At 54.8% G+C, this 21,521-nt stretch overlaps 8 protein-coding genes across 8 annotated transcripts; 4 read left to right on the top strand and 4 right to left on the bottom strand.

Annotated features, from left to right (window-relative positions):
* Nucleotides 1-53: 53 nt before the first annotated feature.
* gprK (regulator of G-protein signaling domain-containing protein) lies at nucleotides 54-3,052 on the bottom strand. Its single transcript, XM_741230.3, has 4 exons — nucleotides 1,546-3,052; nucleotides 1,367-1,492; nucleotides 1,230-1,313; nucleotides 54-1,173 (listed from the first exon to the last, which is right to left on the bottom strand). The coding sequence occupies exons 1-4, from the start codon at nucleotides 2,154-2,156 to the stop codon at nucleotides 315-317; spliced, it is 1,680 nt and encodes a 559-aa protein (XP_746323.2). The 5' UTR covers nucleotides 2,157-3,052; the 3' UTR covers nucleotides 54-314.
* Nucleotides 3,053-4,942: 1,890 nt separating this feature from the next.
* AFUA_4G01360 (uncharacterized protein) lies at nucleotides 4,943-6,961 on the top strand (the record flags this gene model as incomplete). The annotated part of the gene is made up of 1 exon (XM_741229.2): nucleotides 4,943-6,961. Exon 1 carries the CDS (start codon nucleotides 5,360-5,362, stop codon nucleotides 6,959-6,961), a length of 1,602 nt encoding a protein of 533 aa, XP_746322.1. The 5' UTR covers nucleotides 4,943-5,359.
* Nucleotides 6,962-7,754: 793 nt separating this feature from the next.
* Nucleotides 7,755-9,736, bottom strand: AFUA_4G01370 (isocyanide synthase family protein; the record flags this gene model as incomplete). The annotated part of the gene is made up of 3 exons (XM_741228.2): nucleotides 9,308-9,736; nucleotides 8,936-9,255; nucleotides 7,755-8,882 (listed from the first exon to the last, which is right to left on the bottom strand). The coding sequence occupies exons 1-3, from the start codon at nucleotides 9,666-9,668 to the stop codon at nucleotides 7,755-7,757; spliced, it is 1,809 nt and encodes a 602-aa protein (XP_746321.1). The 5' UTR covers nucleotides 9,669-9,736.
* A 587-nt stretch (nucleotides 9,737-10,323) lies between these two features.
* AFUA_4G01380 (putative 4-nitrophenylphosphatase) lies at nucleotides 10,324-11,424 on the top strand (the record flags this gene model as incomplete). The annotated part of the gene is made up of 3 exons (XM_741227.1): nucleotides 10,324-10,569; nucleotides 10,622-11,027; nucleotides 11,081-11,424. The coding sequence occupies 3 exons, from the start codon at nucleotides 10,324-10,326 to the stop codon at nucleotides 11,422-11,424; spliced, it is 996 nt and encodes a 331-aa protein (XP_746320.1).
* An 889-nt stretch (nucleotides 11,425-12,313) lies between these two features.
* AFUA_4G01392 (putative C6 transcription factor) lies at nucleotides 12,314-15,598 on the top strand (the record flags this gene model as incomplete). The annotated part of the gene is made up of 5 exons (XM_001481481.2): nucleotides 12,314-13,004; nucleotides 13,079-13,185; nucleotides 13,254-13,683; nucleotides 13,743-14,140; nucleotides 14,194-15,598. Exons 1-5 carry the CDS (start codon nucleotides 12,885-12,887, stop codon nucleotides 15,596-15,598), a joined length of 2,460 nt encoding a protein of 819 aa, XP_001481531.1. The 5' UTR covers nucleotides 12,314-12,884.
* Nucleotides 15,599-15,819: 221 nt separating this feature from the next.
* Nucleotides 15,820-16,662, bottom strand: AFUA_4G01400 (DJ-1/PfpI family protein; the record flags this gene model as incomplete). The annotated part of the gene is made up of 2 exons (XM_741224.3): nucleotides 16,209-16,662; nucleotides 15,820-16,139 (listed from the first exon to the last, which is right to left on the bottom strand). Exons 1-2 carry the CDS (start codon nucleotides 16,639-16,641, stop codon nucleotides 15,820-15,822), a joined length of 753 nt encoding a protein of 250 aa, XP_746317.2. The 5' UTR covers nucleotides 16,642-16,662.
* Nucleotides 16,663-18,293: 1,631 nt separating this feature from the next.
* AFUA_4G01410 (uncharacterized protein) lies at nucleotides 18,294-19,157 on the top strand (the record flags this gene model as incomplete). The annotated part of the gene is made up of 1 exon (XM_741223.1): nucleotides 18,294-19,157. One exon carries the CDS (start codon nucleotides 18,294-18,296, stop codon nucleotides 19,155-19,157), a length of 864 nt encoding a protein of 287 aa, XP_746316.1.
* A 713-nt stretch (nucleotides 19,158-19,870) lies between these two features.
* icsB (isocyanide synthase family protein) lies at nucleotides 19,871-21,511 on the bottom strand (the record flags this gene model as incomplete). Its single annotated transcript, XM_741222.1, has 1 exon — nucleotides 19,871-21,511. The coding sequence occupies one exon, from the start codon at nucleotides 21,509-21,511 to the stop codon at nucleotides 19,871-19,873; it is 1,641 nt and encodes a 546-aa protein (XP_746315.1).
* Between the last annotated feature and the right edge of the window lie 10 nt (nucleotides 21,512-21,521).

Below are 21,521 nucleotides of genomic sequence, written 5' to 3' on the forward strand. Positions count from 1 at the left end.
ATGTATGTAATCTATCGTTCGCAGCGATGATCAGCCAGACCCTGACTGAAGATCATTACGGGAATGGTAGGGTTCAATCTGAATTCAGCGATGTAGTCCTGAAGGGCTACTATAGGGTTGATTAGTATCCGTCGCATTACCGGTTGGTATATATACATAGGCCTTGCCATCCATCAATCTGGTATATCTGTTCATTAAAATTGACACATAAAATGGAAAAGGTAACAGGGAGGGTAGAAAGAAGGTAACGAAGTGAAGAAGTACGGAGTAAGGAGGAAGGAGAAATCCAACATGAGTCCGGAGTCAAGGAGAAATTAAACATTAGTCCCATGCATCGTCTTGCCCGAGCCTATCGACGCCGTCCGGTTCTTGACGAACTTGGGCCACGTATTGGTGAGAACAAGATACTTGATGCTCTCTTGCGCATCATCAAAGACATTCGGCCCGAACGACTCGGGAACGTCCCCCCAGTATTGCACACGGTCATGGATGGCACCCACGGAGCTCTGCAGCTCCTTTTGGGAGCTGTTGGAATCGGTCGGCGACGCCGGGGGCTTGAAGGAGTCAAAGGGGGTGGCGGGATCGACCTCGCGCTCGTCGCCGTACAGGATCCGAGCAGGCCGCTCGAAGACGTCCTGCAGTTTTTTGAGATCCTGTGACGAGATGTTGATCGGGAACTCGGCGTGCGTGACGCTGATGAACTCGGCGTAGATGCGCAAGGCGCGATTGAACCGCTCGCGGATCAAGTCCTCGGTGTTGCTGTCCCGAGGGGCCGTGTTCTCCCGGATCGCCTTCGGGAAGGACTGTTTCCATTCGGCAACGCTGGTCAAAAAGGCGATGTTCTCGCCGGAAAAGTCGCTGAGAGCTGAAAAGCGCTGGAGAGGAGCCGGGTCTCGCTCAAGGGCATACTCGAGAGCGCCCATGGTCAGGATACTGTCGCGCGAGTGATTGGTCTGGACGGAGCCGTTGGTCGACTTGCCGCCGGTCATGATGGATTCGACCAGCGTGGCCGTCTCGGCGAGGGATTTGCTGGCCGAGCTGTTCTTCTTATTCTTCTCCTCCCACTGCGCGATGGCGTCGAGCGTTTCCTTCTGGAGCACCTGGTGGCGCATCACCTCCCAGCAGGGAAGGAAAACGGTGAAGACTTCCATGACCAGGATCGAAAGACAAATCCTACGCGTCCATTAGCGACGGGGCTGGAGAAGGGAGCGAGCGCTTCAAGCACGTACCACTGCGGGGGCAGCCAGACTTGGTTTACTTTGTCAAATGCGGGAGCGTAGAGGGAAATGAGCCACAGGGGAGCGCCTGGCAGACTGCACCGAGCATTAGTGGGACCAGACAACGCAGGATATGGGCGGCGACTCACTTGGCTATCGCACAGCCGATGGTCTGAACTCGCCAGCCATGGGTATCGCGGATATTGCGTGATTTCCAGAGAACAATAGGGGCAAAGATCCAGGCCCAAAACAGTTGCCAAAAGATACTCGGCCACCTAGCCATGTTAGCCTAGCTCGCCAGCCCAGATCGGAGTCCTTGGCTTCATACCACTCCCAGCCACGACCCATCGCCGACAACTGAGCCATCTTGGGCCCGGTCACCTCGGTGCCTGGAATTCCCCAAGTGGGATGCCACTTGCGCGAAATCAACCACATGATAACGGTCAGCATGATCTGGGCAATCATCCCGATTCCAACGAGAACCAGGACCCTGGTATTGTAATCGAGACGCTTGAAGCGGCCCAGCAGCCCGCTTCTCCTTTGGATGGGCGGGAAATTGTGCCGAAGATCGTTGTAAACGTATTTCTCCTGGAGTTTGGCGACGTAAAGGAAGCGACTGTTGGACGCGTGAAAGAGAGCGATTCCGCAGGGTAGAAAAGTGCCCATGATCCAAAACTGAGCATCGCCCGGCATGATGGGGCCGATCATGGTGCCGAACTGGACTGGGGTGTAGTACAGATGAAGGAGAATGATAGCAGAGAGCGACAGGCTGAGGCCACGGATGCGCAGAATAGGAGTGTCCCGACGAGCGATGAGATAGGCGATGCCACTGGCGACGAGGACTGTCCAAACGCCGGCCCAGGTAGCCCACCAGATGCTGACCGGACTGTATACAGGCTCTGGCTTCGAGTCGGGCGTGACTCCCAGTTCCGACCCCATCTTGACCGGTGTGGTTGAAGCAACAGGATTCAAGGAAAATGAATGAGTGACTGAGTGAGTGACATGCTGGGGAGAAAAGAGAGAGACCAGCTGGGACGGTTGTCGATATTAGTCTGAACCGATGCAGGGGCGGACTCATGCAGGGTGGTGGGACCCCATTGCTAACCCAGCTTTGCCGGGTTCTACATCGTGCTAAGACAAAGCTGGGCTGATCGGCGTTGACGAAGGCAGATATCGTGGGGAAGATGGCGATATCTCAAGATTAGATCCTGAAAATGCGACTCCAAGGTCCAGCGTAGCAACGAGACTGCCAAACACGGCCACGTTCTCTGGCCCCATCGCTGGCGGTGCCTGAATATCGATCTATTTCCTCTGCTGGGAGTCGCCCAGTATGATCAGCCGAACGACTTCGTGCCATTGGTTCCGTCACGGTCCATCGTGGGGGTCGAAATGTACTAGTTCGTGCGCTGCCCCACTAATCACCGACTAGTCGTGTAGTGATTTGGAATTCTGGTCCTTCGTTGCCGCCCAAGGTCACAGTTCCTGAATCTACGCTCGACTTTATCTACCTCCTCTGGCGGCAGAGACCGAGAGACTCGCTGGAAACCGGGAAGCATCCTTGGTAGCCCTGATCACTAGTATGGAGCTAGATGAGGGAGACGCTCTCGAGGCCCACTTATCCTGTAGATCTTGGAGACTGAGACCTGAGAACGCTTGCTCTGATGAGTTCCTGTAGACGATTCCCCACGCTCCGTCAGTATTCCCCTGATTCTCGAGGAAGGCTGCTTCATGCATCGGATATTCTCTGCAAGGCCGTATGCGCAAACCCCGATCACAAACGCTCGTCGGATATCTGATCGGTGAATCATATGCTTGTCGCCGTTTTGATGCCCCTCACCTTCTTATGCAGGTCATATAGACAAGGATGATGTATTATCGTCTCCGCGGGTGGCCATCCGATCCAGCTTTCTAGTTCCCTGGCCATGAACTCTATGAATGCTTTGAAAGCGGGCATCCATGGGATGTGATTTATGAAAACTGTAGAGCGATGGTAAGCAGTAGATAGGCGATCCGCAGGCAAAGAAAAGCCACTCTACTGGTTAAAAAGCCCCCAAACCCGGTCATTTCATGCATTGGCGCGATCGTGGCCCTCTTACTCGACGATCCGAGTGGAGAAACTCCGGTGGTACGAAGTACGCTCTGGTCAGCCATCAAATCGCTACGCCAAAACGGGGTCTCGACGGCCATTACTTGCATAGTACAAATGATAGGCCATGTATATGAGAAAAACAACATGGAAGACCAGGACCAGATAGCACATGGACAGGAAGTCTCGCCATTCTATACATGTCCAGAGGAAGCATACCATACTCATCACCCAATGCAGCACACATATCATGACTTAACATCTACTCCGTACACATCACTAGACTGGCTGACCCAACCCGCAGTGTGGGTGGGTTTGGATTGGCCCTGACCCAACCCGGATGGGTATGGTTGTGAGCATCAAACCCATATGGGTGGGGGTAACCTATTGGGTTCACATGACCGGCAGAATCCCAGGTTCTCTTGATGAGGGATCATTCCGCCTACTAAAAGTAGTATAGACTAAGTCACGTGCATAATGTGGGTGGAGGTTGACCCAAACCCAACCCACAACCACCGTAGTCACACTCCTTTTATGCTTCACTCGAATGGCTAGACACGGAGACAAGCATACTTAGATTCCTCCCTTAACGATTTCTTACCGTCCAAATCTAGGTCGTAGATTCCCAATGTTTCGACACTAGCCCAGCCGCGCCAACACAAGGCGGATGCGACAGGCAGAAGCCAGCGGATCACTGGTGACCAGTGGATCTATCATCTGGGAGGATCCGGATCACGTGATGTGGTAGAAGGGTATGGGCGATCAACGGTAGGAAGGCATCTCGGATATTTACCACTCTACCATTATACCACATACCAGGGGTACTCGTGCAGGAATCATGGTTCATATAAGGACGTTTGTTTACCATGTACCGAGGAGGACTTTCTTTCGTTCCCGCGTTCAATCAGTTATCTCACCGGAGTGCAAGTCTTACAAGATCACTAGCTCAATTCTCTCTAGTTTCGAGTATACGTACTCAACAGGCCCTGCTTCTATCTCTACTATTATTGTTCTGCTTACTCTTGGTCATCAGATCCTCAGGGGGATCATACCGTTGTGTGTCTGCGGGACATAGATATACACCAGGGTGTATGCCATCGACAGGCTACCTGGTCGGTAGGCCTCGGGCAAATACAGAATATAGTCCAGGGACTATATCGCCTCTTCCCAAAGATAGTGACTAGCAGAGAACAGCAGAGACGGATCCCAGGGTATGACACTGACGTCTTCTAGCCCCTGACATTGGGCGTCTGAGATGCAATGGAGTCTACTATCAATACTAAGGAAAATAGTGACGATGATGCACTGATCAATGTATCGGCCATCAAACTACTGAGCTGAAAAGGCGTCTAGACTCCCATTTCCAGTATAGTAGAAATGACAGTGCATATTGTGGTCAACACAATGATACTCTTCAATGGCTGGAGCACTCTGGCCTCACGCCACTTTGACAATGAGACCGTCCTTCGACTCAACGACTAAGACAGAGGAATGGCCGAGAGGAGAGGATGGATTATAATTAGTATCTCAGCCCTACAGCCGTGGAGGCATCCCTCTAGTATTGCTGCGAAACTCCGAAGGTGAGCGACACTCCGACTTCGAGTGACGTGCGGATCTCTGAAGAAACAATGTACCGTATCGACGAATCGCATTAATTTTCTCCCAAGATCAAAATAGGACGGCGGATCCTGCAGAACTGGCAGAAATCCTCGGCCTCCTGGGTGGGCGGCATCCACGATGGGATCGGACTTTTGGCCAAAGTCCGCGGACTTTCAACGGCATCCCGAATGTTTGATGGCCACCGTTTCCCTCCGGATCTTGCCAAACCTCCATCCCTGAGGAGGAGAAAAAAAAAAAAAAAAAAAAAATATGACAAATGGATCCCCAATGCGAATTTAAATGGGTTATAAGTCCAATGTCACAGCACTCTTACTCCTCTCCATCGCCCCGTCCGTCTCGTCCTACCCAGATACGTTACTTAGGCCTGACCCAAAGAAATCAGTCCTTTGTCACATAACACACAGGCTGCGCACACTGACCGACGATCGAACTCATCATGTCTTTAACCGAGGGGTCTACAATGCTTGGCAGCAGACCCTCTAGCAAAGAGGAAGTCGACAGACCCAACGATCTGATGCCAGGACCAGGCGGTGCCGGCGAACCAGACGCTGGAGGTCCTCCATCCACTTTCTCATCGACCTTCCAAGAGGCGGTCTTCATCTTTGTCATCGGTCTATCGCAGCTCTTCTCCGTTGGCGGTCTTGGAAATGCAGCTTTCTCAGTGCAAGAGATTGGTCGCTCGCTGAATGCCACAAGCAATGGTCAGATGTCCTGGTTCCTGTCCGCATACTCTCTCTGCGGAGGGGTCTTTGTTCTGGTGACCGGGCGACTGGGTGACCACTTTGGCCACAAGTACGTCTTCCTGTTCGGATGGATGTGGATGGCCCTCTGGTCTCTGGTCAGCGGCTTTGCCAAGGATGTGATTCTCTTCGACATTGCCCGCGGGATGACTGGCATCGGCAACGGCGCACTGGTGCCTAACTCATTCGCCCTCCTGGCACGCGCATTCCCAGCATTTTCGGTCAAGAAGAACATTGCCTTTGCTTTCCTCGGGTTCTGCGCGCCTTCGGGGTACATCTTCGGAGGACTCATCGGCGCGGCTTTTGCCGAGAAAGTCACCTGGCGATGGGGTTTCTGGTTCTGGGCCATTGGCTGCCTCGTCATCGGCGCGGTGACGTATTTCATTGTCCCTCACAGTGTGGGCTCGCCGATTCCGGGACTCAGCATCAAGCAATTTGACTACCTTGGATCTGTTCTGGGCATCTCGGGTCTCATCCTCTTCTCCTTCGCCTGGAACCAAGCGTCCGTGGTGGGCTGGGAAGAACCCTACGTCTACGCGCTTCTCATCGTCGGCATTCTCTTGATCGTTGCGTTTGCCTTCTCGCAGTCGCGTGTCCAGGCTCCCGTCCTCCCTAACCCTCTCTGGACGCGCAAAGGATTCGCCCCCGTCGTGACGGCCATGTCGTTCGGCTGGATGTCGTTCGGCATCTTCCTCTACTACACGACCATCTACATTCTCACCATTCACAAGGCGCAACCGCTCACGGCTGTCGCTCAGATGGTCCCGCTGGTCATTGGCGGTCTGTTCGCGACGGCGTCAGTCGGTATCTTCATCGCCAAGGTCCCCGCGCAGTACATCTTCGGAGTCTCGATGTTCTCCTTCTTTATTGGGTGCCTGCTCATGAGCTTCGCCAACTACTCCTCCGTCTACTGGGCCTTCATCTTCCCCTCGTGTCTGCTCGTCGTCGGCGGGCCGGATCTGTCCTTCGCGTCGTCGGGGATTCTCATCTCCAACGCGGTCTTGCCCGAGGAGCAGGGTATCGCGGGTTCATTCATTTCCACCGTGGTGCAGTACTCCATCTCGATCGGGCTAGGCATTGCCGCTACTGTCGAGGCGCATGTCAACAACGGGGGACAGGATATTGTACGCGGGTACCGCGGTGCGCTCTGGCTCGGTATTGGCTTTGCGGCTGTCGCCTTTTTTATTGTGGTTTTCTTCGTCCGGGACACGCGGTTCGACAAGACGGAGAATGAGAAGGATGCCGCGAGCAGCACTGATGGCGCGTTCGAGACGTCGATCGACAAGCCGAATGCTTAAGGATTGCGTAGGATGATTAAACAACTGTCACGAAATTACGCCAGGGGCATGTTCGCGAAATGCTTTATGGGATGTGAGCTTTTGCACTAGCTGCAGCACCAATAATAGATTGCCTTGTCATGGTTTGATTGACACTACTAGCAGTACAACCATCTGCCTGCAATTATAGACAACGCTTAAATAGGCACGGAGCCCAGCGTAGTATCAAATATCACCCTCATACATAGGCACTACGATGGTGTTCCAAGGACCCCTAGTGACGTGCGGCCTCGTCAAGCATCTTGAGCGGTTGCCTTTCCTCTTTCCCATGATCCCATCTTTTCACTGTTCGTAGTTCAGACCAAGTATACCAGGAGTAGCCGCGACCAAGAATGGTTGAAATGAAAGATGTGTGGGTCCGTTTGGGAAATGCATCACAGATCTCTTTTCCGTCACCACCTGGATGCGAAAGGCTGCAGGTGTGCATTGTTCAGCAGTCATGCGGACACCAGCATCCCAGGATTTACCATCCATGTCGGGAAGAATACCTGCCTAGGCAAAGCTGATCGAATGCATGTCTGCGTATTGTTATCTATTGGTAATCATCTGATACAAATCCTTCCAACCCAAGCCTACACAGCAGATACGTCCAAGCTGAGATAAAAATGCTATTGAATCCAATGCGCTCATTAACTGGGACATGACTTCAGTGTAAAATCAAGACAGTAGACAAAACTATCATAGAGTCAATTCTCATTTTGATTCTTGTCTCTAAACCGGAAATAATCGCAATGACTACAAAAAGAGGAACATTCTAATTCACATGCACACGCCAGTGCTCGCGGTGGCCGTCCTCGAAGGCTGTGCGAGTGTGGTGGGTCATGGCGTTGTCGTTGAAGATGAAATCCCCCGCCTTCCACTGGTGACGGTAGGCAACCCGGCGGTCATACAGGAGCCGGGTCAGCTTCTCACAGAGCGCATCGCTCTCCGCCAGGGGCCAGCCCACAACCCGCACGAGGGTCGGCTCACTGCTTCCGGGCACGCACTTGCTCTCGGGCCAAGGCTCGTGAAACCGGAAAGTGTCGACGCCGGACTCGGGGTGGGTGATGATGAACGGCAGCTGGAGCTTATGGCCGCCAAATGCCTCATTGGCGGCGGTGAAGGTTTCCCACTGGAGCTTGCGGAGCTCCTCGAGTGGGATGCTGTCCGGGCCGAGGAGAGGGATGAGGTTGCGCGACGAGGCGAAAAGGGTCAGCCCGCCCTTGGACTGGGACGCGGCGCGGTTGCGGAACATCTGGAAGAGGGGCGGCACGGAGATCCACTCGCCCGTCTTCTCGTCCTGGACGGTCTTGAAGACGCCGTCGTAGTGGAAGGGCATGGCTTCGCGGGTGAGCACGTTGTTCATGTTGAAGTCGGCGTTCTCGCGGACCTCGAGAATGTCGCCAAAGGGCCACATCTGGATCTCGCCCAGCTCGCGCGCCTTGCTGCGGAAGACCTCCTTTTCGACCTGCATGGTGAAGCCGCGCAGAAGGAGCGGGGCGGTCGACAAGGCGAGCCGGCGCACGAGCTTCATATTGACGTCCTCGAACCGGTACGGACCGTATCCTTCCTTGGGGCGGACTTGCATCCCGCAGGGGAAGAGAGGCTCAAAATCCAGTTCCATGCCAAACCAGTCGAAGAGATCCGATTTCTCGCGCAGCAGCCAGGGGCGACCCTCGTGGTTCGTGATGACCTCAAATCGGTCCCTGTCCACGGTGGAGGCATCGACAATGCGCACGCTGGCGTCTGCGAGGACCGCGACGGCGCCGTGCCAGGGAGTGATGAAGTCCGGGCTTGTTGGAGGAGGGAAGAGGTTCATAGTGATTTTGCCCACGTTGTTGGACTCGTGGATGGACAGGCGGATCGTCGACTCGGCCGATGAGGCAATCAGCTTAGCATAGGCCTGAAGCGGTCAGCAACATCGTGACGAACGGCCGTATGGGACTCCAGGCCTACCTTTCCCCGCTTGAGCATAGCAGCCTTGAAGGCTTCGTGATCTTCGGCCTGAGGCAGCGCCGTGTCGTAGTGCTTGCTGGTTGCTCGCATATTCTCATCCTCGTTTGGGTCGACCGCCTGGGCGAGGGTACCATCGAGAAGGTTGCGAGTTTTGGAGACGTGGTCGGAATACTCCTCGAGTGTCTTGGCCTCCTCGGGGACAATGCCGGCAAGAGTGCCTGGACGCACAAATTCCAAATGAGTGAGACCGAGAGACGCGGCAAGCTTCTTCAGCTCCTGATGGTAGGCAAACGCGTCGGCGTCGGGAATCTTCAGAAGGTCTAATTCGCCGTTAGCCAGTCTGTCTGGCTGGGGATCCCTCGGGACACATACCTCCGTATACAGACGCATCTGAGACGATCACCACAGTGGCACCGGGTTGGTGGATCTCCGCAATGGAATCGGCAAATGCATCGAGGGTTTGCAATGCGATCTCTTCTGCCTTGTCTGGCAGAGAGCCCAGAGTCTTGCGCTTGTCTCCCTCCGCGGGGGCCTTGAAGGGGAAGGATGGAAGAATGAATCGCACTGGCTCCCCCTTGGAGACAGTCTCCGTTAGTTGCTTCTCGAGAGCTGGGGCGAACTCGGAAAAGCGATCAGGAACAGCGGCGGAGCGGTGACGATAGGCTGAGATGATGGAGATGATCTGGGAGACCTTGTTCTCCGTTGGAGTGGGAAGGTTGCCAGCGTAGGGCATCTTGATCTATTTGAGCGTGGCAGCTTTCAATATGATGTTTTGCCTTGATGTAGATGTAGTAGTAGTAGTAGTAGTAGTAGTAGTAGTAGTAGTAGTAGTAGTAGTAGTAGTAGTAGTAGTAGTAGTAGTTGTAGTTGTTGTTGTTGTTGTTGTTGTTGATGAGGATCAGTCTGATCTGTCGTCCTTCCCGTCCATCTTTAAAGGACCCATCCCACCGGTGGTGTTGCTTTGGTCCCAGCTGAGAATTCAGTACGCCGCGGCCTTGAAAACCGATTGCGATTTCCATCGTGACAGATTTCCGGGTTGTGTGATCCGCCCTGGAGTGTAACTGTCCGCTGGATGTAGGAGACAGACAGAATCGCGGATTCCGACGGAGCTGTCAATGGTGGGCGGCAAGCCACACGTGCATCGCTGACTACATCAATCAACCCATGTCAGCCTTTTCAGGCTGCCATGTGTTCCTATGTGTGCAGCTGCTTTTCGATACATGGTTTAATTGTTGTTACATCCGCGGAGAGCTGTGGAAAAGTGAACCTTGCTGTCATCACTCGGAATCCGTACGCAACAGGAAGCGCACGCGAAGGCCGATCCTATTTGTTCGAGGAGAGCAGTAGCCAGAGCGGTTATTCGTGTAACCTCGGGCATTTTCCTTGCGATGGCATCTTCTCGCAAGCTATCTACACCTAGCGACTATGCGGAACTTCTGTGTCGGTATGACACTTGGCTCTTCGACTGCGACGGGGTGATATGGTCTGGGGATCATGCTACTGAGGGAGCTAGCAAGGCAATCGACTTCTTGAGAGACCATGGAAAACGAGTGGTATTTGTCACGAACAATGCGGCACGAAGTCGGAAGATGCTGAAGACCAAGTTTGACAGACTGCGAATCGCAGCCAGTGAGGTACGGGCCAAGTGTCTGGAGGATGGGCCACCAACTGACATATCCCAACCAGGACGAGATTGTATCCAGTTCCTTCGCAGCAGCTGTGTATCTCAAGGAAGTGCTCAAGTTTCCTGCCGATCGGAAGGTGTTTGTCATGGGAATGGAAGGGGTCGAAGCGGAACTTGATGCCGTCCACATCAAGCGATGCGGAGGAACCGGCCCGGAGGACAACAAGTTCCTCGCCGCAAACGACTATTCTTCGCTAGCCGGGGAGGAGGCGATCGATCCCAGTGTAGGTGCAGTGGTGTGTGGGTTCGACATGCACATGAACTACGGCAAACTCTGCAAAGCATTCAAATACTTGACGCGCGACGGAGCTCAAGGGCCCGTTCTTGCAGGCGAGACGGGAGGCGGTTGTCATTTCATTCTAACCAACGACGATAAGGTGGTTCCGGCTTTAGGAGAGCTATGGCCTGGTAGTGATCCTGTTCCTACGAAGACGCGAGCAGTCGCTGACCGCAGCTTGTAGGCGCCGGTTCTCTCGTTACGCCATTGATCGCCTCGACGAAGCGCAACCCGATCGTGATTGGCAAACCGCATGCGCCCATGCTTGACACGGTCAAGTCGCTATACAACATCGACCCAACCCGGACGATCTTCGTGGGGGACAACCTGTACACGGATATCCTGTTTGCCCGAGAGGGCCGTGTGGATTCCCTTCTGGTCCTTACAGGGGTCACAAAAGAGGAGGACTGTCAAACCGAAGGCATATGGCCCACCTTCATTGCGCCGAGTATCAGCAACATCGTCGCGGCGGAATCGGGCCCGTCGATCATTGCAGATGGAACCAGCACCATCCATGCATCACTATAGTCATTGTACCGCACGAGAAATTGACGTAAGGCTTTGGCTCGGCCTTGCAACCTTTCCATTTTAAGCTTTCATATTCCGTTGATTGAGAGTCGAGTGGTCCCAGCTGGAGATGTCCGAGGGGAATCAATCACTCCCTGTCAAGACATTTAGATATCCCGCTCTTTAGTATCTCTCGCACGACGGACAGTAAGCCAGATGGAGTTGCCCAGGGAAATACTCTTCCAATGCAGGTGTCATATCAAGCTCTTGGATGCGACAGGGAACTGTGTCAAAGAACTGTGACAAGGAACTGTGACAAGGAACTGTGACATGGACTATGGAGCAGCCAATCAGGGATTCATGTGCAATACAGCTGCTCTTAGAGTGTACTCGGAGTAATTCCACTAGGCTAAAAAGGTGACCGGACATGATTCCTATCAGTGTACGGTCTGGTATTTTCCAACAATTCCTCCCATGTCGCTGTTCGGCTGCCTGAGGCTTGCGTTTGACAAGTCACTAAAAAGTTCGAGCAACAATGCTCCGGCAGCAACCGATACTCCATGTACTGATGGTTAAACGAAAAACGGTTTGAGCAGTCAGCAGAGATCTGAAACTAGCCTGCTTTGCCTCCTCCCAACATGCGTGTGGTTGCATACGTGTGTTGCAGGAATGGCATGGATGCGCGATACCACGAGGCTCGCTTGGCTGCAAAAAAAGACAGCGACCGCAAGACGCGAGACTGTTGGAACAAGCGATTGGACCACAAGTCCCAGCGACCCCGCGGCGGCCGGGAAGATCCCTGCTGGTTTTGTTCTCCGGTCGTCTCCGTTGCAAAATGATTCCTCAGGCAGGCGCTCGCTGGGAATCACGTGGACTTCGGCACTCGCGCTGGTCAGTCAGCAAATAAGCGTGGAAATGACGATACTGAGCCTGCACCATGGGGATTGCGTTGACCGAATCGCATCCCCAAGCCACTACATCCCATCCTGTATCCTCCGGAGTCCTGTCACTCTCGTCGGCTCCGTATCGTTGAATTGAGATCATCTGTTATCTCCGGGTGGCTCCATTTTTGGCCCCAAAACGCGACAAGCTCAGCCGCCCCATCAGCTGACCCACTTGACAACTGCGGTAACGAACCCCCACCCATCGACTGACTGACAGGACTAAGGACAGAGTACGGAGTACCGAGTACATGTACACCAACACCAACACTACTGAGGAAGTGCTCGAGTTCTGGCTGTAACCTGTTCCAAAGAGACCAAAGCGGACTGCGGTCGGCGACAAACTGGCCACTAGTCCACAAGCGACCGATGTGGGGCCCATGCCTCTGCCTGGCCTACCAGCTCGCCAGACGGGTCGTCGCGTAAGCCCGGCGAGTCCAGTCCAGGCTCGATTGCACAGAGAACTATCTCCGCCCAAATCTTTTGTCCCTGATCTAATCCACGTCTTGTTTTCATCCAACCACCACCACAACAGTAATCATGGTCGATGCAACCCACAGCACGGCCCCCGTGGGCTCAGACACGGGTGTACGCAAGTTTACGCTCTCGTGTTCTCGATGTCGGGCCTCGAAGCTGAAATGCGACCGTAAAGAACCTTGTGTCAGTGGCCATTTATTCCGTGCGCAAGCCAGCTTTTTCGAGGACGAAGGCTCATTTTTTTTTTCTCGTGACAGATGGAGTGCGTCAAGCGTAACATTGGCCATCTGTGTACCAAGGACGAGCGTCAACCGCGAGCCAAACGATCCAAAATCGAGAATAAAGACAAGACCCCCTCCAAGCGGTGAGTGCCACGGATCTTGGATCATCGCTTGAGTCTCAACTCCAACTGATCGATGCGCATCGGATCAGCGATCCGCCACCGAATGGAGATGGCGAGGCGGAGGCCGAGGAGACCGCGCAACTCCTAGAGCATTTCGTTGAAGGGGTTCCGCGTCCCAATGCCTATCGGCCTGCGGTTTTGGGCCCGACCCCGTCGTCCGTTGCGCCCGACTTTCCCAATCCATACTGGTCGAGTAACGACCCCAAGCGACACGGGGAGAAACTCGCCTTAATCCGAGAGATCGTCGATGCGATGCCGACGGTGGAGATCATCGATGCCCTTTTGGAAGTCTTTATCACGCGTTGCCAGGGTCCGTTGGGGAATGTGGTTCACACGCCAACGTTCCTGAAGCAAGCTCAACAGTTCAGTAATTGCTTAAAGCTTGCGTCACTGGACTCGCGGGTCTTGGCCGTATCGAGTACAGTGCCGATGGAGAAACTGGGCGGTTACCTCCTCGCGGTAGGTACAGGATCCCCGATCCCGATGGCGTCCTGCTTACATTATGACGTGGTTCGAAGCTCGTGCTTGGTCTCGCGTTCCATCCGACGCCGTCTCTCCTCGGGTGGACTCCTACCCCGTTGACCCTCCGGGTGGAGGAGCTACGAGCGTCGGAGATGCACTCCAAGACATGGAGATCTCTCGGCTTGCGTTGCCTCCAGGACGGGGTGTCTCTCTTTTGTGGCTCGATCGCCAGTTTGCAGGCGGCCATCATGCTTCTGCTTGACGGCCAGGAGAACTCATTAGCGCTGGACGCGGTTCTGGTTACGGCCATCTCGGGAGCCCGGAAACTGGGTCTGCACCGCTTGGGTGGCATCAAGTTGGATGCCTCTGCATCACCCGTCGCATCGTTAGAAAACGACCCAGCAGCCCTGGTGGAACCGGACCATATTCGAACCGAAATAGCGATTCGCATTTGGTAGGATCCAGGAGCAGCATGATCGGGAGTCCAGTGTTAACAGTCTCGCATAGGTGGGCCCTCGTTCTGAGAGATTGGTCGCGCGGACAAGCCCTTGGCTACTACACCATTCATCCATCCCAGTTTAACACTCGGATGCCGTTGCACATCAATGACGATGATCTCTGTCCGTCCGCATGGCGGGTGACGGTCAATGGCGAGATCACGGAGCGGCCTCGGTCAGAGTTCACAATGATGTCGTATACCGTCCACGCCCTCGAACTCGCCGGCATTGTGCGCGAATCGATCGATCTGAGGGGAGCACCAACCCAGCAGCCCGATGGAACCGCTGAGTCGGCCAAGCTGCGCAGACATATCAACAATAAGTACGAAAAGTACATCGCTACTCTGCCATCATATTTTCGACTGGGGAGCACCGTCGGGCTCACTGCCACGGGTCCCATGGCAGCAATCCCGGTGCAACGCTGGATGCTGCACCAGCAACTCTGGAGCTTACTGCTTCGACTCCATCGCGCGGATCTCTCATCTCCAATTAGCCGTGCTTCCTGTCAGCTTCTCGCCCAGAATATTGTCAGTACCCAGGCTCAGATTCAGGCGCGCTGCGCGGTGTGTGGGTCCCTCTCCACCAGTGAGACGCAACTATTCAACGCGGCTGTGGTGTTGCTCCTCGACCTGCTCTTCTCATCGAAGCAAGGGGACGGGGACAGTGCCAGTGCACACCTTAGCCGATTGATGACTCGGGACAAGATCCGGGAAGCAATTGAATTATTACGAACCAAAAGCCTCATGGAGGGCTCATCACTTCACGATCTGCACTTGGAGCAGGTCAAAGGGTCTGCTCAGCGCAGCGTAGTTGCTCTGGAAGCCTTAATGAAGCTTGAAGAAGGTGATTTCGATCACAACGGCACCAATAGCTCAAATAGTGCCGCGGGCAATCGTACCCGAGAACCATTGGCTGCCAAAGACTCCCTGCGGCTCAGGATTACTGATATTCTCAGGGCTCTGAGCGGAAGAGCCGACCCGGAGGGCGCCCCCGTGCAAGAGCCGCAGGCCCCCATGGACCCTCTTTCCCCGTTTCAGGTGTCGATGCCGTTTGCCAATGTCCCCGATGGGTTTCATGACCTGGACGTGCTGCCGATCCTCTCCAACGGTCTCAGCCCCAACTTTTGGCAATTCTTGGACTTCCCCCCGCCACCATTCGATTCTCACCCAAAGGAGGTCTCGTTGGCTACCCAGGGAGACCCGCCTGGCGCCTTTGGACTGGGTCCTTCGCAATTTCCCGACTCATATAGTAGCACTCCTAGCACTCGTATGACCCACACATCTCCGTCTCTGCAGAGTGAATCAATCGGCCTGGGTGGAGGCAGTGACTCCGCCACAACTCCCTCTAGCGCTGATGCCTACGTTGCCGCCAAGTTTTATTACGCCATGGGTGATGGGACACTGGCTCCTATGTAGACCGGCTTATTATTGTTTATAGTGGCTCGGGCTGGTGATAGATCATGCGACTGCTTGCCGGGGCTATGCGGGGGTTAACTCTCTGATTCTTATTTATGCCGTTTCTTTCGTTATCGCAGCCCCCCACGGTTATGCTGCCTATAATTACTGGGGGAAAAGCAGACTAGCATGTTCATTCATTTCATTGAGGATACAAGCACGAAAGCCAAGCCAAAAGAAATCTATGTACGAGCTGCCGTTTGTTCTGGCAAATCCACGAAGGGATCATCTGCAGGATCCGAGTGCCAGCGGTACTCCAAACCGAAGGCAATGAAATGAGCATGCCGCAAAGCCTTTTCCTTATTAAAGCCGGGAATAGGAGTCTCATCGCCCTGTAGAGACGCCTTTTGAGCCTCCGGGTGAGCCTGGCGGTCCTCCGGTGCGACATACGTGCTAGCAAGGAAAGCAAAGCCCGCGTCGATACCGGCCGTCACACCCGAGGACGTCAAAAATTTCCCATCCTGCACCCAGCGTGCGCGCTTTTGCCATTGGACCCCTGGGTCTAGCCGATTAAAAAAAAAAATGTTAGCATGTGCTCTGGAAATCTGGAAACAAGACGGCGGGATTATACGTTTCGGAGTCAGCTCATCATACAGCCGCTTGTTCGTTGTCGCCTTCCGGCCGTCCAGCCGACCAGTCGCAGCCAGCAAAATCGAACCCGTACACACGGAAAAGACGTTCGGCGCACGGTCGACCAGCTGACCGATGCGCTGCAGCAGGATTGGGTCCCATACCAGTGGCATCATGCCAAACCCACCAGGGATGAACAGGGTGTCGAACTGCTGATCCTCCCGGAGGGCCTCGGCCAGTGAGAGGGTCGGGATCACGCCGATGCCGTTCTTCATGGAGGTTTCAACGCCATGTGGCGAGTCTAGGTTGTGCAGGCTGACTAACGCCAGGGTGTAGTAGTCGCTGCGGGGGACGATGGCGCCCAATGGGCCGAAGAGATCGAGGGCTTCGAACTCGTTGTACACAAGAGCAAGGATGCGGTGCTGAGTAGGCATTTTGATTATGTCCAATATATTGTCTATTTTGGGGGGGGGGTCTCCTGGCGAGTAGAATTGGAGGAGGAAGGTATTCAAGGTGGTGAGAGTCCAGACCGGGGCAAACAGTGGCACCTATCTCACGTCAGATGCCGGTGTCTTGGGGCTCCTTAGTATTTGTACTTCTCCTAGGAGGAAGAATCGTAATTGGTTTCCGAGGCACGAAGTCCTACAGGGATTTTCCTCGGCGGACTGACGGACATAAGCGACCAAAGCGAGGCCAGATGCGGATCTGTCGGTGAAGTGCCCAAAACTCCGTGGAGTTTGCAGGCGCTCCGTGGCTCCACGGGCACCCCCCCCCTTGTTCCCTGGCGGAATATGTAGCGCCGATCTTAGTCTACGGAATAAGAGTCTCTGACATCCTAGAGCAGGCTCTAATTTTGTACTAGGTGGGAGTTGGTGGGGGTTCCTTCGGCTAGTCTTGGGGTGAAGGAACCCGCGCGTTGAATGTACCCCTCTACACTAAGTGTAAAGGAGCCGGGAATAGCCTGAAGGATTCAATTCTGTCGTATCTGTAACGGACCATGCCGCTAGTATAGTAGACAAAGTGCATTTTGAAGTGTAGCCCTGAGCAAAAGACAGGTCAAGCTCGTATTCCTTTAATGAGATGCGGTGTCGAGGACGGTGGCAGAGGTGCCAAGGCATATCTTCTACATATACCTGTGGATCAGTGTGCCACCGAATACGACCTGGAGAAGAGCCTGCAGAAGCGACTGCAGGGGAGAGAACATCAGGTTAATGGGCTACTCCTTCACGTGCAGCCTGACTATATCTACATTGACTGTTACACTACAGGAAACGGCTGCACCTGCCACGTTCCCGCCCACGTCTCTACACAGTCAGTCTGCAATCCCGATTATCCTTGCTGATCGCAATCTACACGTGGCCCGGAGAGTGATGCTGAGCGAGTGGTCTGCCATGTTACTTCGGTGTCGATGGTGACATCAGTCAATAAGAATGCGTCGTCTGAAACCAGCCGACCCGACTAGAGACGCTGCAGCAAATTGGCGTCCGACTAACGCTGCACTGACACTGCGCTGACGCTCCACAGAAGGATTTGCCCTGGTTTTGATTGGTGCTGATCCGCGGTTCTGGTCGTCGATTTTCTGCAGTCTCCGTGCACTGGGCACATTGATCCAGCCCGTCAGCTCTTCAGCACGGCTGCAGTTTTGATTGAAATCCACTTCAGCCCTTGTCTCCGAGCGCCATTGTTGCCGCAGCCGGAGTCCTGTATTGTTGACTACAGGCACGGTACGGCAGTAGTAGTGGCTGTGGTTGAATGCGACAATCCGTCCACAGCCAGCAACCCGTCGCGTACCAACAACGGATGCCCCGACGGAGGACCTAGCCGCACGTCGAGTCTTCACCAAACAATCGCCAAGTGCCGGCAGACTTCTTGTATAAAGGGTAACGCATCCCCTGGCTGGTCAGCCAAGACATGCACCGTAGTCAGAATTTGCCGTCTGGTCAGTGTCCTGATTCCACTGCCACAACATCACACAGCATATATCTATCATCAGTGACAACGTTCGAGCTTCTCTACCGACCCTTGCTACGTCAAGGCATCTTTCAAACACGTGGCATTTCCCCCACGTGGTTACTCAAGTTACCACATGCAGTGCGCCCGTAGTGGATCAAGCACACCCATGGGGAGAGATCCGGATGCGCGATGGGTGCAGTGGCTTGCTCTCACCAGACGCAACAACCATGCCCCATTGTCCGGCGCAATGTCACCGTCCTCCTCGCCCTCGCTACCCATGGCGAGCTCCAATCTCAACTACAGCAGCCGTGTCCACTCGCGTAGCAGCGCGACCAGCTATTTTGCTCTGATGTCCGCGGCCAAGGACGGACACCAACACCAGCACCAGCGGGAGGAGGATCGCAAGCAGCACTACTACAATGGCAGTGGCACGCCCACCCGCCGGCACATGGACACCTCGTGGGTTGCATGGCTCAATGAACACGGCCACCAGCGATGCCAAGGGGGACGGTGCCCCTCGGAAACCCCAGGGCAATTACAACAACCGCAAACCTGCCTCCCAGACAGCATAGTCATGCCCAGCTCTTTTCTCGACACGCCCCCGTTCACCACTAATACCCCGCCCTCAATGATCTCCAGCTCAGCCACGGAGCTTCCCTCGCCGCTGGCGCCGCTCACAGATGCAGAGATAGACGCCATGAGCCAGCAATTCCCGGACTTTGCGGACCGTTTCCCCGCGGAGTTTTCCGACGCAACGACCGCCATGGGGCCGTTTGATCCGGCCGAGCTAGATGCCGGCCTGCTGACCTGGCTCGACGAACAGCATTCGTTCGCGTTCCATCAGGGCGAGGACGTGGCCGTTAGTCCGAGCAAGCGGAGTTTGACACTGGAGACGTATCCGCGCGAAATGTCCGCGGACGGAACGAGACGGGAGGGGGGAATCAAGAAACAGAAGGTATATCATGAAACTTATACCGAGCCGGGGAAAAGTGCTTGATTTTACTTGACGTGCTCTATTGTCCGATGTGTAACGGCTCTTGTCTTGATGTGAAGTTTACGCGCTGCTTGGTTGATTGGTTGCTACACACTTGGCTTATGATTAGATGTATAACGACTACGAGAAATGAGAATTGGTAGATCTGTCGATACCTTGAAAGCCTTGCATCATTTCAGAATACATCATCGGGTGTACCGAGTATGCCTCTGCCTCCCGTCCGGCCCGCAAATCTTCGTTCCGCCTCTCAGTCACGACTGATGTCAGCAGCCCCGACTGCTCTAGTCAGCTCGTCGGACTTTCAAACCTGCATCGTTCAGCTTTCAGCCCTATTGCCTAGATTTCGCTCGGCCTAGTTCGTGTGGTGTAAAATTCCGAGACGGGGTCTGGCGGGTTCCCCTTGCCGCCGCGGAGTTTTGCTGCGCGGGGTAGGGTATGCGTGGGAAGCCGATAGAGCCGGTGGCTCCGTAGATCTTTCCATTTGGCGGATTATTCCGTGCAGTCGATCACAGAAGAAATGAGCGTTACATGATGAGTAGAATGTCAAGACGAGCGCGGTTCATTCGGTCTGGGTCTGGCTGTCTATATACTGGTCGGATGTAGGATAGTATCAACCATCTAGAATAAACAGGAAAAACTAAATAGCATCTAGCTACTACGAAAAACTCAAGTATACTCACGGAGGAAAAACAGAGACATCCAAGGTTACGGAATCATTAAACGCCCCCATGTAGCACCCTCAAACTGGACGGACTCAAATGCACTGGCAGCGCAACCCGGTGGTCCGAGACAACTGCATGGCCGGCCTGCCAGTGATGCAACACACGATACCGCACATCGTCCAGCGCCGCAGCCGCCGCGAGGAAGGGCAGAAGCGCAGGCTGCGCATCGTCGCCGGTCGCGGCCGAAATCTGCAAAAAATACGACGCCGCTGCGGATCCGCCCAGGTGTCTTGCTGTGTTGGCGGTCGTTGCGACGCCCTCATGTAAGATGCTCAGCGACATCGTGCCGCCGGCGACGCGCTGGAAGTCATCCGCAATGGCAGCGGTGTACTCCATCGGGTCCAGTCCCTCGAAGATAATGGGGGAATGCACCTTGGCTAGTTCCGCGACCCGCTCCAGGCGGAATTGGCCGATGGGCGTGCCCCTTGGGACCTTGATCCTGAGCCCGAACGGGTAGAGCGGCTGGAATTGGACTTGCTGGGCGAGCGCCGGGAGGTCCGGGGTTTCGATGACGCGGTACATGGGGACATCCGCGCAGAGGAAGTGAAGGCCCAGCTCGTCTTGGCAGAGACGGTAAGGGGTGGCCCCGTCCGTGGGCTTCCGGCTCAAGCTGAGTGAGACGCTGGTCGTGTCCAGGTAGGGTGTGTTGTGCCAGGGGGTGACCGGGAAAGTGCTGTACCGCTTGTGCGGCAGCAGGGCAACGGAAAGCTTGCCCGTGTTGTCGCTGGCGTGGATCGAGAGTCGGACGTGCAAGGGAGAGGCCCTGGCGACGAGGGCGGAAAATGCCTTGCCGCGCTTGATCATGCTGCGGGCGACGGTGGAGCAGTGTTTCTTGATCGCGTTCTTGCTCATCTGTCTCTCCTTGAAGAAGAGGGCGAGATCGGACATGAGAAACCGAATGTAGCCACGATATGTCAGGGCCGCGTTGGGATCTTTGCTCAGTTCCTCGTCAAAGTCGTAGCCATCGGGGTGGTACGAGCGGAACAGATAGTCCTTCAGCTCGCCGATGCGGCTGGCGTATTCCTCCTCAGTGACGGGGACATTGTGCCGTCCCTCGATCAGGTCGAAAGGGTCGGAGAATTTAATATGCTTCAGCCCCAGCCGGTCCACGATGCGGTGCAGGCCCTCTGCGTATCGGAAGACCTCTTCGTCCGACACGCCAAGCAGGTCATTATAACAGCACCCATCACTGACGATGGTCACATATCCCCCAGGCGGGTAGATCTGCTGAATGCGCGCACCCATCGAGTTGAAATGCTCGAGGGACATGCGCTCGCCGACATCCGGGTCGGGCCCAAGCACTTTCTCGTCCCGGTTCGGGCTCTTGAACGGGTATGCGGGGACCACCATGTTGACGGGTTCCTGCTTGGAGACAAAATACCGCAGCGTGTCGAGCAGCTTGGGCTTGTATACAACCTCATACCGGTCGTCAGGTCCGCTGATGCGGTATGAGGCGATGATCTCCGCGATGCGTTCGACAAGAGCTTCATTTGCGGCCTTCTTTCTCGCCCCCGCCAGCGAATCGAGGGGAAGGCTCACGGGGAAGCTCAACCGGCGCGAGGTATCAAATTGCGGGAGGGGCTCAACGACCCGGGTTTCGATGCTGGGAACGATCGTGATGGTGTTGGACAACATTTTTGCTATG

This window comes from Aspergillus fumigatus, chromosome 4 (assembly GCF_000002655.1).
Source record: "Aspergillus fumigatus Af293 chromosome 4, whole genome shotgun sequence".
NCBI classification, from domain to species: Eukaryota; Fungi; Ascomycota; class Eurotiomycetes; order Eurotiales; family Aspergillaceae; genus Aspergillus; species Aspergillus fumigatus.